General features: G+C 40.1%; 1 protein-coding gene across 8 annotated transcripts in view; it reads right to left on the bottom strand.

Moving 5' to 3' along the window:
• EBF1 (EBF transcription factor 1) overlaps positions 1-15,126 on the bottom strand; it is a 369,352-nt gene that overhangs the window by 12,426 nt on the left and 341,800 nt on the right. For 4 of the 8 annotated variants that reach the window (XM_081184946.1, XM_081184947.1, XM_081184948.1 and 1 more), the window contains exons 12-16: positions 10,001-10,066; positions 8,089-8,266; positions 5,885-6,064; positions 468-662; positions 95-163 (exon numbers count right to left, since the gene is read on the bottom strand). In XM_081184946.1, coding sequence (XP_081041072.1) covers positions 96-163; positions 468-662; positions 5,885-6,064; positions 8,089-8,266; positions 10,001-10,066 — 687 coding nt within the window. In that variant the 3' untranslated portion in view covers position 95. The remainder of the gene's footprint in view (positions 1-94; positions 164-467; positions 663-5,884; positions 6,065-8,088; positions 8,267-10,000; positions 10,067-15,126) is intronic. The other 4 variants (XM_081184950.1, XM_081184951.1, XM_081184952.1 and 1 more) reach the window with 1 other exon arrangement.

Below are 15,126 nucleotides of genomic sequence, written 5' to 3'. Positions count from 1 at the left end.
CAAACTTTGCTGCCATTAGTAGAGATATTCCACATGTGGACATGACAAAGGAAAAACAAAATTAAAAAAAGGAAGGGAAGATTGACTGACGTACTTCAGGAGAAGGCCAGACCCTGGAGAGACCCTGCAGTGGAGTACTTGCTAGAGTCCACAAAAGACTGGTCTGATAAAAGACAACAACAAGGAATAAGAAAGGAAAGAAAGAGAAAGGCTGGTATTAGTAAGCTGCAATATCACTCATTTTAAGCAAACACTCAGACCATGCTTTGTTTTAAAAAAAGACACAGCATCTCAGTTCAACAGGGCAATGAAAGCAGGCTGTTTTGCCAAGCAAGGGAATGAGGGCACTTATCAGTGACACATAGAATGCACAGGCCACATTGTAGACTGCCAAGGCCTGTCACCCTTTGGATGAGATGCAAGAAACAAAGGTGCTGTAAAACAGTATGATGCCCAGGTTGGCCTACCTTGCAGGCTATTCCCATTGGTGCTGGTACAGGTGGGGGGAGGGGAAGTCTGCGGTCTAACAACAGGAGCAAAAGCACTCTTCTGTTTCACTGCTGAGACCATGTTGGCTGGTGAGAAGGAGAAGATCCCGGAGGAGCTGCTACAGTTAGAAGGGAGACTAGTGGAGGAGGCCATTGTTGGGCTGGATGGCACGACTAGAGCAAAACAAAACACAGAGGAAATACTGGTATCAAGATTTTAAATGGAAATGCAAAAAGGCTTGATTTTTGAGGGTGCCACCAAGACTTCTTTAGCAGATGCCGAGCTCTTGGTGGTTTTGATCTCATAACATCTGATTGACCCTTAGCATGGCGTTCTTGCCAACAGCTGTTCCCTTACTGGAAAGTTGACGCCAGAATCCCAGGTCACGTGGGAAGGAGAGCATGACATGGCTCATTCCCATGGCTTCCCATGGGATCCAGGGCTTCTGGTATTACTTATGAGGTGGCATGAAATCATAGAATTGTAGAGTCATCTAGTCCACCCCTCTGCAATGCAGGAAAGCAAGAGAAAGCAGCTCTACCATTCTGTGAAAGTAACATCAGACAGGTCCCCATCATCACTCTGGGCTATCTCACAACCTCCACGTATCTTGAGATAGCTCATTAAAAATGGTAACAACTGTTGCCTCCGTGTCGTTTTCCTAGAGAGAGTCAACTTGTCAAAACTGAATGTCTGCACTCTACTTCACGCCCCATCTGCACCATACATTTACAGCAGTATCATACCACTGAAAACAGCCATGGCTTCCCCCACAGATTCCTGGGAACTGTAGTTCGCTAAGGGTGCCAGGAGTTGCCAGGAAGACCCTCACAGAGTTATGGTTCCCAGAGTTACCTGAAAAGAGGGATTGAGTGTTAAAGCACTCTGATAATTGTAGCTCTGTGAGGGATCTCAGCACCCATAACAATTGTTCCCAGGATTCTTTGGGGGAAGTCATGACTGTTTACTTTGGTATGATACTGCTTTAAATGTACAGTGTACATGGGACCTCAGACGGCACTGGTGGAAGTTAATTGTGCTTCCCCGGGTGGTCACACAGCTGCATCCAAGAGGCAAATTCAATAATCTCTTACAGTCACAGAAAATATTGGGGAGCAGTTTTCGTAATTGACAGCCTTGCATTCTCTGCAACTTTGGAAAAGACGGTGTTCGAAATTCCCATTGTTCCAGGCACACTTTGCAATGGAATTTCATTGGCACGAGCAGTTTCTGAGCTCTGGAAGCAGTACTGAGCCTAAGATTTCAGATTAAAACTGCAGGGTGGAAGGAAAGGAGGACCTTTTTCTGCCTCCCCACTTCTAGCTACTCTCTGAAGGCTGGAGAAGAGACCCTCTTAAGAATATTAGGGGGTGGGCAGGGGAAGGACTAGACCATGTGAAAAATGAACATAATATTTTAGCTGCAGTTCATGCAATTTCAGCACTGTATGCTTGTTATAAAAAAGTGTGCATAGACATTCCATTGTTGCGCTTATAACCTAGGTTTAAGGTGCCATTTAGCTTCTAGCTTTCATATCTCATTTTCTAACACTGGGAAGGAACACCCCTAAAAGTTTAGCCCCATTGTTTCAGCTAAACAAACTTGTGAAAGTTTCTTTTATTCCTTGTCTCCATTTCATTAAATTTTTGTTCTGCTTCTCCTGCAACTGAACCATGTGTTTACATGTGTAGGAGGAAGTCTCTAAATAAAGAGACCAAATCCCAATATTCTTCTTTTAAAAAAAATAATAATGATGAAAATGTTACTTTTAAAAGGAGAAAACTAAAACTGGCTGTTGTTTTCTTTGTTTGTTTTTGGTACAATATTATTTTAGTATCCAATAAATCACATGGCTCAGGTTGCAATCCAATGAGTAAATATCTGCACCCTCATTTGGGGCTAAAAGCTACTGAACTCAGTGGTATTTACTTCTAAGAAAACATTCACAAAATTTGGCTGCCAGGCTGCAAATATATGCACACTTAATTGGGACTAAGCTCTACTGAATGTCCATTTGAATAAACATGCATAGGATTAGGCTAAAAACATTCCTTAATTTTGCCAACCATTTTTGTGATTTTCAACCTGTGATTTTCTTCATTCTGTCAACTTGCCTGCACAGTCATGAAATTTTGGGAGAGGCAGTTGCAGACAGTTTGGAAACAGTTTTCAGTATCAACACTACATGCCTTAGCCATGTTGGCCAGGAGTGAGGCAGTGTGTGTGCGAGTGTGAGGTGGCGGCGGCAGAAAGCTCCATGGTGGTAATAAGAGTATGCATGCAGTTATTTGCTTTGTTCCTGGTTCCATTATTAATAATAATTAAATTAGTACACTGCCCCCCAAAATTTGCACCCCCAAATGGATCTTCTCAATTTTGTGCCCCCTTGGCATAGCGCCCTGTGCGGGAGAACTGCTCACACCACCCTAAATCCAGCGCTGCAGTTAGCAACTAAGGTCAGGCACAGCTTTTTCCTAGCTTGTAGGATATTACATGTTTGAAATTTCTAAGACGTCACATTAAACCATAGATGGAAACAAACAATGGTTTCACGTGAAAGCCTAACATGCTTCTTGCCTTGCTTATCTCCTGCTCTTGCTGCTGCTGAACCACCAGGAAATAATCCAGCCTGGTTTGTCATGAGGACCATGTCTAGTTCATGGTTTGTTTCTCTCCTAGCAAACCATGAGCAGTAGCCAAAGTTCCTGGCTCACTCTTAGTGGTTTGTTTGGGAAAAGCAAACCAAGAGCATGTTTTCAGATGTCACAGCAAGCCCAATTCAGGAGCCCTGGAAATTGAGAAGCGCAGCAATAACTTTTTTAGTGGTATGGACCAGTCACATTAAACCATAGTTTGCTTTTTAATGTGATGTGTGACCTGGGCCAAATCAACTACTTTGGTTTTGAGAATTGCCTTCTTTTTCAACTTCATTGGCATTTTGTCTAAAGATAATTAATATATTTGGTGGTTGTGGTTGTTGGTTTAGAGCAGCTTTCCTTACTTAAAGATAATGCCAAGTTGCTCCAGAAATTTGGGTTCTATTACTATGAGAAAAGAGAAGAACCTGGTTAGCTGGACAAATTATTTATTCCCCCCCCCCCTTATTTAGAAGCTGTTTATGTTTAATTGTGGTTTATGAATAATTAAATGGCAGGGGAATGAAAATTTAAATCAGCTGAACTTGAGATTATTATTTTATTTGCATTTCTGAAGATAAAAATCACCCTCTCAGAATCTCGGTGCAGGAAACTGATATCATATTTGTGAACACTGAGGAAATCAATTAATGGAAATTAAACGTTCAAAGTTTCACAGTCTGACAGATACAATCTTGGTCTGGAGTCACTCAGTTCCTGCAAGCACTTGTTAAGGCGCAGCAATCAAAGCACCTAAATTGAATTGCTACTATACAGCAATTAGTTTATTGATTTAATTAAGGATGCCACCTTTCTAATTCTCAGGTCATGATTGAAACATTTTCCAATTGAACATATTTGCCATTAATGGGACAGCAAGATCAACCAAGAAAAACCGCTCAAAGATAATAATAGTAATAATAATGGTGGTGGTGAAATGAAAAGTAATATAAAGACATTATTCAATAGAAAGAAACACTTCAGAAGACAAATCAGTCCGTGATTATGAAATAGTGTATCACAGAAATCACTTTCATGGAACAAAGAATAGGGGTTAAAAATTCTATCCCATTAATTCAGTGTAATAGTTCAGAGAGTTTAATTATCATCCATTGTTATTATACTGCTATCAGAATTAAATAGTAATTCCTGGTGGAGAATTTTAAGCTCTGACATGACAACCATGTAGATCTCTCTTTTTCTTTTTTACTTTAAAGACCCCTAAGCAGTGTTCGAAACTCCCATTGTTCTAGGCGCATTTTGCAACAGGGAATTTTCTTAGGGCGAGCAGTTTCTGAGCTCTGGGCGCAGTACTGTGCCTAAGATTTCACTTTAAAATTCCTGAGTGGAAGGAAAGGAGGGCCTTTTTCTGCCTTCCCACTTCCAGCTACATTCTGAAGACTGGAGAAGAGACCCTCTTAAGAATATAAGGGAGGTGGGCAGGGGAAGGGCTAGACCATGTGAAAAATGAACATAATATTTTAGCTGCAGTTCATTCGTTTTCAGCTTTGTGTGCTTGTTATTAAAAAAGAACGCCTATACATTCCATTGTTGCGCCAGTACCCTAGGTTTAAGTTGCCATTTAGCTCCTAGCTTTCATATCTCAGTTTCTAACACCACCCTTAAGGGCAAGATCCTTTTTTAAAGTATTGGGGCAAAACTACCTATTGCGTCAGGCATGTGGTAGCAGCCACATCAGGGGCTTTGTTAAATGCAATAGTAGGTGTGGGTGGAGGTGGCAGGGCACATTTTCATTGGAATCACAAGTGTCTGGAGAGGAGAGGTTTAACCCTCTACTAGGGCAATTCCAATGAACCTCCCCCCTCACAAACACACTTTGCACAGCACTTCTCAAATACCCAACTATCACAGCTTGGGAAGTGCCTTGCACAGTGCTTCCCAGGTGTCTGGCAGCCAGCTTCTGTTGTGTTAGCGTTGTTGATGATAAGCAGGTGAGGACCTGATCAACCCTTGGATGGAAGCTTCTTAGGAGCCCCAAAACTACGCCTGAGTTTTTCAAGCAGCAATTAGAATAAAACCAAAAATCATATATAATTATATCAAGTACAAAGTCTATCCAGGAAATGGAAAGCAATGGTCCAGATTAATGGCACTTTACTGCATCAAGTACATAACCCAATGCAGCTGCTTCCATTTGTAAATAAATAACAAAAATGACAAGCGTGAAACAAACTTTAAGCATCTGTAATGAACTTCAAGGGTCTTATAGCGCAACCTATGCGCATCTTCTCAGAAGTAAGCTTCACTGTATCAGTGGGGCTTACTCGCTCTGCCTCAGGTTGCTGCCTTACAGTTCAATTCAAAGCATGTGTCCTTTGACTCACTGAATTTGAGTTTTTCCTGTAAATGAGTTGTTAATCATTTCTTCCCGTTTCTTTGTGAGCTGCTCCAAGAACTCTTGCTATGGGGTGACTGTATGACTGCAGTTAATATATCCAATGGGAATTGAGTGAGATGCACCCTAGTAAGTGCATTTAGGATTGGGGCAATAGGGACATTACAAAAGGCTAGGCCATTTGTCAGCAGCAACTGCTCAACTGGAGTGAACGGGGCACTGTCCCACCCCCACCCCCCAATCTGCCATCAGCAAGCCTCCACATGCCTGCCTGCCTTTCTTACAACCAGTTCAGGGAGTGGCTCCGCCTGGCATTTTTCTCCCTGAATCCCACCCTGCAAGTTTCTATGGGCACCAACCACCACAGGAAAACAATCAGCATAAATGGTGCAGGAATACGTACTGGCATAGGGAGAGTTGGCAGCAGACCCATTCAGGAAGGTTGGAGATCCACCTAAATTGGACATTCCAGCATTTCCGTAGCCATTCATGCTTGTCGTGACGGAATTGTAGTTTGTCTGCTGAGGGGTAGTGCTTGGCACGTAACCATGAGGTGACACACTGCTTGAGTTGCGAGTAAAACCTTTTTTGGGGGGGGCAAAAAGTCAAAAAAGAGAAAGACACAACAGCTGTTTTTCAAGAGAGACTTTCGGAACATACCACAAAAATGCAATTCTGAAGAAAGAGAGTTGCTTTAGGAAGTTCAATCTGCAAATCATTTATGAAGTGTTGAGAACTTTTAAGTAAGTGTGAGTGTTATGGGTCACAGAAGATGTTGCAAATAGCTGAAAGATATGGCAAAGAGACAACTTCTGGCCTGAGGGATTCTATCTGTATGGTTCTGAGCCACACTCTTAACAGCCTGTTAACAATTTCTGATCAGTTCTTAGGAAGAGAAGCGCATCACCCCATATGAACCGACCTGAATCCTGTGGTCATCATCTGAGGCCCTTCTTCATGTGCAAGAGGTCTGGAGGGTAGCAACACAAGAGTGGGCCTTTTCTTTGGTGGCTCCATGCTTGTGAAATCCTGGCACCTTCAGTACATATCATTAGGTGCCGGGCAAAGCCCTTCTTCTCCTAGGCCTGTGGCTAATTAAACAATCTATGGGCTTTTAAACCTCAGGGTAGTGGTGGTGGTATTGTTTTTGTTTGTTATTAAGACATGTATTTTTGAATTTTTATATTGTAAACCGCCCTATGATTGTCGGGCGAAGGGCAGTATAGAAATTTTAACAGCAGCAGCTGTAATCCTGATGGGAGGAAGGTTGGAGGTCTGATTGCCAACAAAATGGGTGGCAGTAGCCAGTGGAAAGCTCCCAAACAGGGCATTTTGGAGTGGAATGCTGGGGGCTTTGGCTCATAGGCCCAATCCCTTAATCCCTCAGCTGCACCAGGCTGGAGCTGGTGCAGCACCCTCCCAAAAAAACCCTCCACCTTCCACCCTTGTTGGCAGGGCTTCAGAATGTGGCAGTGTATCTGCCATTCCACAGCAACCCAGCCTCTATAGTTAGGATTGTTCTGCCAAGGAAAAGTGCTCGGTCCTTGCTTGTTAAAAACAGAACATAATTAAACAAGGTCTAGAATCTCAGTTTTCAGGAACTAATTTTGGTTGCATCACTTCTGATACTTCCATGGAGACAGCAATATGTCCTTGGTTATATAGCTTTTGGACGTTCTAGGTGCATTTTGCGACAGGGAATTTCATTAGCATGAGCAGTTTCCGAGCTCTGGGCGCAGTACTGCACCTAAGATTTCAGATTAAAACTGCAGAGTGGAAGGAAAGGAGGACCTTTCTGACTCCCCACTTCTAGCTACTCTCTGAAGTCTGGCGAAGAGACCCCTCTTAAGAATATTAGGAGGGTGGGCAAGGGAAGGACTAGACCATGTGAAAAATGAACATAATATTTTAGCTGCATTTCATTCATTTTCAGCTTTGTGTGCTTGTTATTAAAAAAAGCATGCCTATACATTCCATTGTTGCCCCCATAACCTAGGTTTAATGCGCTCCTAGCTTTCATATGTCAGGAGTGCTCTGATGGTGTTTCCTGCTTGGCAGGGGGTTGGACTCGATGGCCCTTGTGGTCTCTTCCAACTCTATGATTCTATGATTCTATGATTCTATGATATCTCAGTTTCTAACACTGGGTATGAGCCAGCATGTTTATGTTAAGGTAAACTCATGCTATAAGTACTTTGGTGCAGAATGTTCAGCCTTAGTACTGAGTGCTTAACTCAAATACTTTTTTTTTTATTCACTGACCATGACTCCGTTAAATATGTAAATTATCAAGTGCCCTCCACGCCAGTGAAACAGCAGTGCATTTTATCTCACTAGGCAAACAGATTACATGTTATGCAGGCCATGAACTGTTCTGTGTACTATTCTAATGCAATTTCCCCCACCTTCTACCCTCCAGGGGAAAACTCTCATCCATCCCAGCTAACATGGATGTTGGCATGCTCAGTGAAATAAATGTGCATGGTGCATTTTACTTAGCCATATAGAGGCTCTTTAGTAAGTTCTTTGCTTTCCAATTTTTTTAAAAAAATCCACCCAATTTTGCCTGAAGATTAAAAAAAAAAAAAACTTTCTTCTTCAGCTTACCCTGATTAGTGGCCTGTGATGCTTCTGAGACATTGACTGCTAACTGACCACTAAAGGAGTTCACGCCCATCATTCCTGCATGGACCGAAGTGTTGGCGAGCGCTGGGAGTTGGTTGTGATTGCGAGGGACGCTGTAGAGAGCTTCTGCAATATCAGCTGCTCTTTTCAGGATTATTTCCTGGGGGGAAGCGTTGAGAGATGTAACAAAGTAATTAAGAGGCAATTCACTGAGCAGTTAAGGAGCCTACACCGATGCAAGATTCAGCATATCTTCCCTCAGAACAGTGGGACAAGATTGGATTGACTTGAGGGCTGAACAAGTCATAGGTCAAACTCTAATCCACTCAGATAAAGTGATGATATGGCTAATAGTGAATTTGTGGCCTTCATTTGAAGATCCCACCCAGACTTAATTAGCTGCACAAACAATCCTTTCTAACTTTGGGTCTGTCTCAGTGAAATGGGAACAATGATCTACCAAACAAGACTGCTTCAAGATTGAAGATAGATATTGCAATAGTGATACCTAAAGGTCTCTTGTGGTAGAGCACATCCTTTGCATGCAAAAGATTCCAGGTTCAATGCCTGGAATCTTCAGGTAAGGATGAAATCCCAGATAGCAGTTGCTACTCAGAGTAGACAAAACTGAGCAAGGTGGACCAATAGTATGATTCAGAGTAAGGAAGCTTTTATGGACTTACTTAACCACAATAAGTAACCTCTAGAAACACAAATCTATGGTCATAATTCTCCCTTATCTGACATTAATACTTTAAATAGAATTTATTAACGACTTACACTTCACAAGTATTATATATATTTTTGAGATGGTATGTTCCTTTGCCAAGGGAAAATGTATGCTTTTCAATCAGTCCTGATTTTTAATGCAAAAATATATAGGTAATAGAAAGCAAAACACAAGTTCTAAGTGGGCTTCTCCTAGACTAGGCAGTTGCAGGTAAGGAATCTGATGTCACTGATGCTGATTTATATGAGAATCAGCATATCTTCTGGGCCAATTCCCATGTTATTTTACAAGAAGTAGTTTCATATTCCTCCACACACAAAAGGGTCATCTGAGTGTACAGGCAGTGACCATTTTGCACGCGGCCAATTGATGTGCGATGGCCGACACATGCAACCCCCGGTCCAACAGGGAATTGCCTGTACAGTATTATGAGAGACACAAGTAAAATGACCTATTCAATGTTACTATTTGTGACATTGTCTACATGGGCAGGTCCACTTCTACACAGTGCAGCAAATCACTTCTGAGTATAACTGAATCTCAAAGTTCCCAAACAGCAAGACCTTGAAAGGCAAAGAGAACATTTTAGCATCTGTCTTCAATCCAGAGTTTGCCCAAAGGTTTCTGTGAAAATGGGATGTCATCCTCTGAGAATTATTTTAGACTTTGCTGAGGTAAGGTCTTGAAAAGAACTCTGGAAACCATAATCCTATTTACCTGTGAGTAAGCCCAACAAAAGACAATGGTAATTATTTCCAAATAGATGTGTATAATATTGCCCCATAAGTTTCATTTACTTATTTTTATTACACACATCATGTGAACTGCTTGGCATAGGTGATATACCATCTCAAAACATATAATATTTGGAAAGTGTACATTTTTAAATTCTATTTAAAGTCTACAGATCTAAAAGGTATAAATCACTACCTAACATAGATTTGTGTTTCTGAAGGTGACATGCATGCAGTTTTTAATCTTTGTAAAAACAAAAGGAAAGGAAGGAAAATAAAGAAACACCAACAAAGCAAGCTCATTTGATTCCCTCATTTATTTTCCTTTGTCTAAATTTTTTATGTACAAGTATAACTGACTAGGCTACCCCTAAAGCATAGGTACCAACATGCTAAATATAAAGAGCTATTAAATGAGGACTGCATTTACCTGGTTGTTATGTGGCATACCATAGAGTGCTTCCACCAGATCGGCTGCCCTCTTGAGTATTACTTCCTGTCAGGAGAAGTGGGGAGAAGAGACATGCTTGTAAGAGTACAATAAACTGTATGTAGAAATAGCATTTCCCAGCATTCTCTTAGCTCTCAGCTTTGACTTGAGTATACAAGAGTCTTTAAAAGCGACCATTGTTAGTGAGCTCAGAATGTTGTTAAATCACAAGTTCATCCAGTTCATGCACAAAAGCTTAATAAAGTTTAAAGGTGAAACTTGTTTGTGCTGCAAAATAAAAATTGTCAGTCGATTGTCTGCTGTCTGCACTGTGAGTCCACTGGTGGGTTTATTGCAGGATGACCTATAGTAATTTGTTAGATTGCTGAAATCAATGTCGTTCAGAGCATGTTATGAATCCTTCTAATCTGTTTATTTGGTTCTTAATTTATATTACAGAAAGATTGACCTTATCAGATCAGCTACATAGCTGTGGAATGTGTTGATCTGATAACAATGTAATATCCAACTTCTTTGGCTCATATTCCTTTGTCATGGGCAGATGCCACCACCAGGTATTCAAACTAGCTACAGCACCATGGAAGGAACGGCGGGAGGGCTTTGAAGCCAAGCAGCAATGCTGCAAAGGGAGACATGTAAGAATGTTCTTCATAGAAGTGACATTAAAAACAAATAAGGAGATGTGGTTAGATTTGGGGAATAACCCTTTAATTTACATTGTTACTTCTTCATCTTTCTATATTATATACCCATGCTTTTAAAACTGACACCTGCATACCACAATGCTCATTTTTTTAAAAATGCAAAAATCTGGAGGACAAGAGTGGAAACAATAAAATACATTTGCAAACTACAGAGCATAAAATATCTTTCTACATTGCCCTCTAATGCACAGCAGGTTTCTACTGGCTCAATAAAAAAACTGATCAGGGAACTTTTTTTATATACGATTCGATTTCTCTATATACTACAGTATAAAAGAACAGCAAAGCTGAAGCCATATATATTTGGGTGTCTTAAAAAACTAGATGCAGCATTTTCCTACTGACTTTTGAGTAAAGTTGAAAAGTTTAACTGAGAATGTTTTATACACTAGGTAGATTTTCCAACCAAAAGAAGCAGTAATGCTCAATTTTCATATACTATAGTCTCTGATCAGAAAATAGAGATATAATTGCATTCATTTTGCTGTCACCATAACCTCTTCAAAATCCTTGAACAACTCTTCAGATGACAAGCTTTTAGATGCATATTAGCATTTTTTCAATTTAAAATTCTCTACAATATACGATAAAATAGTTGTCATACTGCAGTAGCTACTTATGACATACATGATGTCCTAAATTTAAAAATGAGACAAGAGTGTGTTTGTGCATTTTGCACCCCCAGTAAACATTTATCGTTCCTTAAAACCATTGCACAGCTTCTCCTTCAGAATGCACTTTTCAATTATTTTTTTCACACATGCAGCCAGGTGCATTATATAATTGATGGCTTCTGAATCAATACATTTGAAACTATTTCTGAAGAGATCACTGGCTACAGGCTTTGTCCTTTTCTGTGCTGCTTGACCAAAGCACTAAATAATTTAAAAGGCTATGAAGGGAATGCACACGATACCCATATGGAATCAGGCCATGCTGTTTTAGCTGAGCCACTTAGATTGTCAGTAAGCCTTGCCTGCCTTGTAAAAGATTAAAACTCTAGAGTAGAGGGAAGAGCTGCTTGTCAGATTTGACTCCCTCACCACCACCCAGTTTCCAGTAAACTAAAACATCCTATTCAGGCATCAACTTCAAAAAAAGTAAAATTGTTCTGGTGAAATCAAAGTCAGCAATGTTAGGCTTGAACAACAGTTGTAGTAGTATTACTTTAACATGTACTTGCATACTCATTTTTAACCATCGTCATTGAAGTAATTATCCCTTCTCTATTAGCATCAATTCTGACACAAAAGATCATTTTGCTTCGAGTTTGAGCAATGATACAGGCTGCAGTTCATTTTCTATTTAATATTGGAGCAGCTAAATTCACGTGAGTAGAACTCTTCATGGGAAAGTTGCTTGTGGACCACTGCTTTAATATAATTATGCAGAAATTTTAAGCTCTCATTCTTAAGGAATAAATAAGTAACTTATAGTAAACGACAGTGCAAATAAAAAAAAATAGCCATGGTTTTCCATGTAGTTTATTACTGGAGTACATTCAGTAAGTGCTGTTATAATTTAGAGCTATTCGCTGTTTGTGATTTCTTTCTTTTGAAACAAGCAATTGCCTATACAAGGGTTTTGCTTGCTTTTTTTTTTTTTTGCTTTCTTAAACAATATTTCTACATAATAAAACCTTTTTTTGTGGCTGACACTTTTAGGTTAGGAATGCAGATGTTGCACAAAAACTCCTTTGTCAGATAATTCTAAGCTTTTACTCTAAAGAGGATCATAGCATCTATATTCAGATTAGTCTTTAATAAAACACACAATAATAATCATTAAAAAAAAAACCCAGTTCCCATTCAGCTACCATAGCTAATAGTGTCATTGCTTCAAATGAAAAGCAGCCCCTAAAAGTCTTCTATAAGTTACTGCAACAGACCTTGCAAGGTGCTTGAATTGCGGTAACCAGAAAATTGTTCTCACCTCCATGTCATTACGCTCCCAGTGAACCAGCCCCCGAGCGTGTTTGTGTTCGGGATCTAATATATTGCCTTTCAATCAGAGCTGAGAGCCACTGAACACATAGACAGAACATGACGAGCAGGTCAGGAAAGCAATAAAGATTTTACAGAGCTGTCCAAGGTGCTAAATTTACTCAATAATGGGTTTGGCACCATAGTGTTAACCTCTCATTTACTACCAGTTTGAGAGACTAAATTGAAGTAGCTGACTTCATTTACCTTGAAATGTATATTTTATGACATTATGTAAGTAGATTGAAAGGGCACTGCAGCTTTAACAATTTAAGGGCTAAAGCATGTTTAAGATGAAGCCTGGCTATTTATTGTATATTGCACTTAAAGTCTATGGAATATTAAAATGCACTGATTAAATTTGTAAATGGTATTATAAGAAAGATAGCTAATATAAAAAGATCTATGCCTTTGAAAATCGAAGTGATCTTGCGCCACTGAAAGTGTGCACAGACAGAGAGGCAAAGTTACATAGAAAACATTTTTTCAAACCCATAACCCTTGTCCTTAAACATACATTGGTGCAATTCAACTAAATTAATAATATGCTGTTTAATACTATAGTCTTGGATGAAAAAATCAAGACAGTAAAGTGCATTAAAAATGTTAAGAAAGTATATTTCATTTTCAAAAGCCATTCAACCATTTTTTTCACTGAAAAATCCTATGACACAGAATGTGATTCTAAGAGATGGTTTTCCATTTCTCTCCTAGCCAAGTCCACAGGACTAAGGAACCTGTCTATGTCCTTTTTCATTTAAAATTATCTATGCTATAATTCTTTACATACTTAGCAGGGGGTAGGCTCTAATGAACACAGCATAAGTGACATTTGAATGGCCATGTGTAGGGTTATGTTGTTTGTCTTCATGACAAATAATTTCTTTAAAAAACTGTTACATAATTCCAGTCTTAAGACTGGAATTATGTAACAGTTTTTTAAAGAAATGTGATACAGGCATCATCCCGTAGTGTCTACACTCATTTCTTTTGTCTCACTATCATCTGCTCAGATTTCGCAAAAATGTTGAAGTGCTAGGAAAAAACCCTGTAAAATCTGGACAGAGATGAAAGTGGGATAAATGTGCCACTTCAATGATTTGCAAAATCTGTTTGAGCAGATGGTCAGGAGACTCAAGAGTGTAAGCCATGTTGTTCTCACTTTATGATGGTGGGCTATCAGGGTTTCCCCCCTGCAATTGGGGGGAAAGAAGGTGGGTTAGGTCTGTGGGGTGCGGTTCCATGGGAAGCCTATCTCTGAGGTAGCCCCACATCAATAGAATGACCTTCCCTCTTAGGTGTGTCTCATCTCAACATTTTTTTTCCTTTTTGTTGGAAGATGAAGACACACCTCTTTGTCCAGGTTTGGGGAAAGGGGTGAGGTGCGCTGAGTATGCTTTGTTTTTGCCGCTGCTTAGTGATCTTATTGTTCTCTGATTTTATTGTGAATTATATTGTTGTTGCTGCATTTTGCTTGTTTTATATTGTTAATTTTGGTTCTAATGTGTACGTATTTGCTGCCCAGGGACCTTTGTGCAAAGGGCAGATTATAATGTTCCTGATAAATGAATGAATGAATGAATGAATAAAACTATTAGCCCTCCTCAGAGAGTAAGAGGACCACAGGTCACAGGCAGTGCTGGAGCTGCTTTCATGTTATTACCTGCAGGGGCCACATTCCTCAGTAAACTCAACCAGCAACAAGGAAAATTCCACAGAAACGGAAAGGCTTTTGGCATGGAGTTGTTTTACTGAGATTGTTCATAAATTGGTTATAGGCCCAAGCTGTCAGTTAATGCACCATATTTCCCCAGCACCAGCAAGGGTAGAAACACAATGTTGAGCGCAAGAAGAGGAACAATATGTGGCTGAGGATTTGCTCTTGGTACTGGGTATTTATTTCTGTGTTCTGTGTGCCCTCTTTGAAAGGATATTGAAGAGACTCTAGATTGCTATATTTATAGTAGCACTGTTGTGTTTATAAATGTTTGGATTATGGGTTATTAATTTTTATTTATTTCTGGTTCTCCTTCCTTTCACCAAGGAGTGATCAGAGGCATTTGTAACCCACCCAAACAGACACACTTACAGAAAAATAACGCAACTTGAAGGGGCTGAGGTGCCCTCACCATTATGGCAACCCCAAAGTAGTAACCTTCCCTTTCATGTCGTTCCCTCTGGGTGTTGCCTCCCATTTGGATCTGTCCACAGTGCCTCAGCAGGGCTAACTTTGTAGCTCTCTGGTCAGATGCCAACTATCAGCTACAGCTACTTCCACCCAGTTCCTTCATGGTTCTGTCCCAACACCATCAATGGCTGGTCAGGATACTGAGGAGACTTTAGAGTTAAATTCATAGAACCACCCACCCCTACCTAAGGGTTTCTATAGCAATAGCCTATGTATTTGTTTGGCTTTTGA

Source organism: Podarcis bocagei, assembly GCF_964188305.1.
Source record: "Podarcis bocagei genome assembly, chromosome: 2".
Classification (NCBI taxonomy): domain Eukaryota; kingdom Metazoa; phylum Chordata; class Lepidosauria; order Squamata; family Lacertidae; genus Podarcis; species Podarcis bocagei.
The sequence above is the reverse complement of the archived record's forward strand: the minus strand, read 5'-3'. Positions and strand labels throughout refer to the sequence as shown.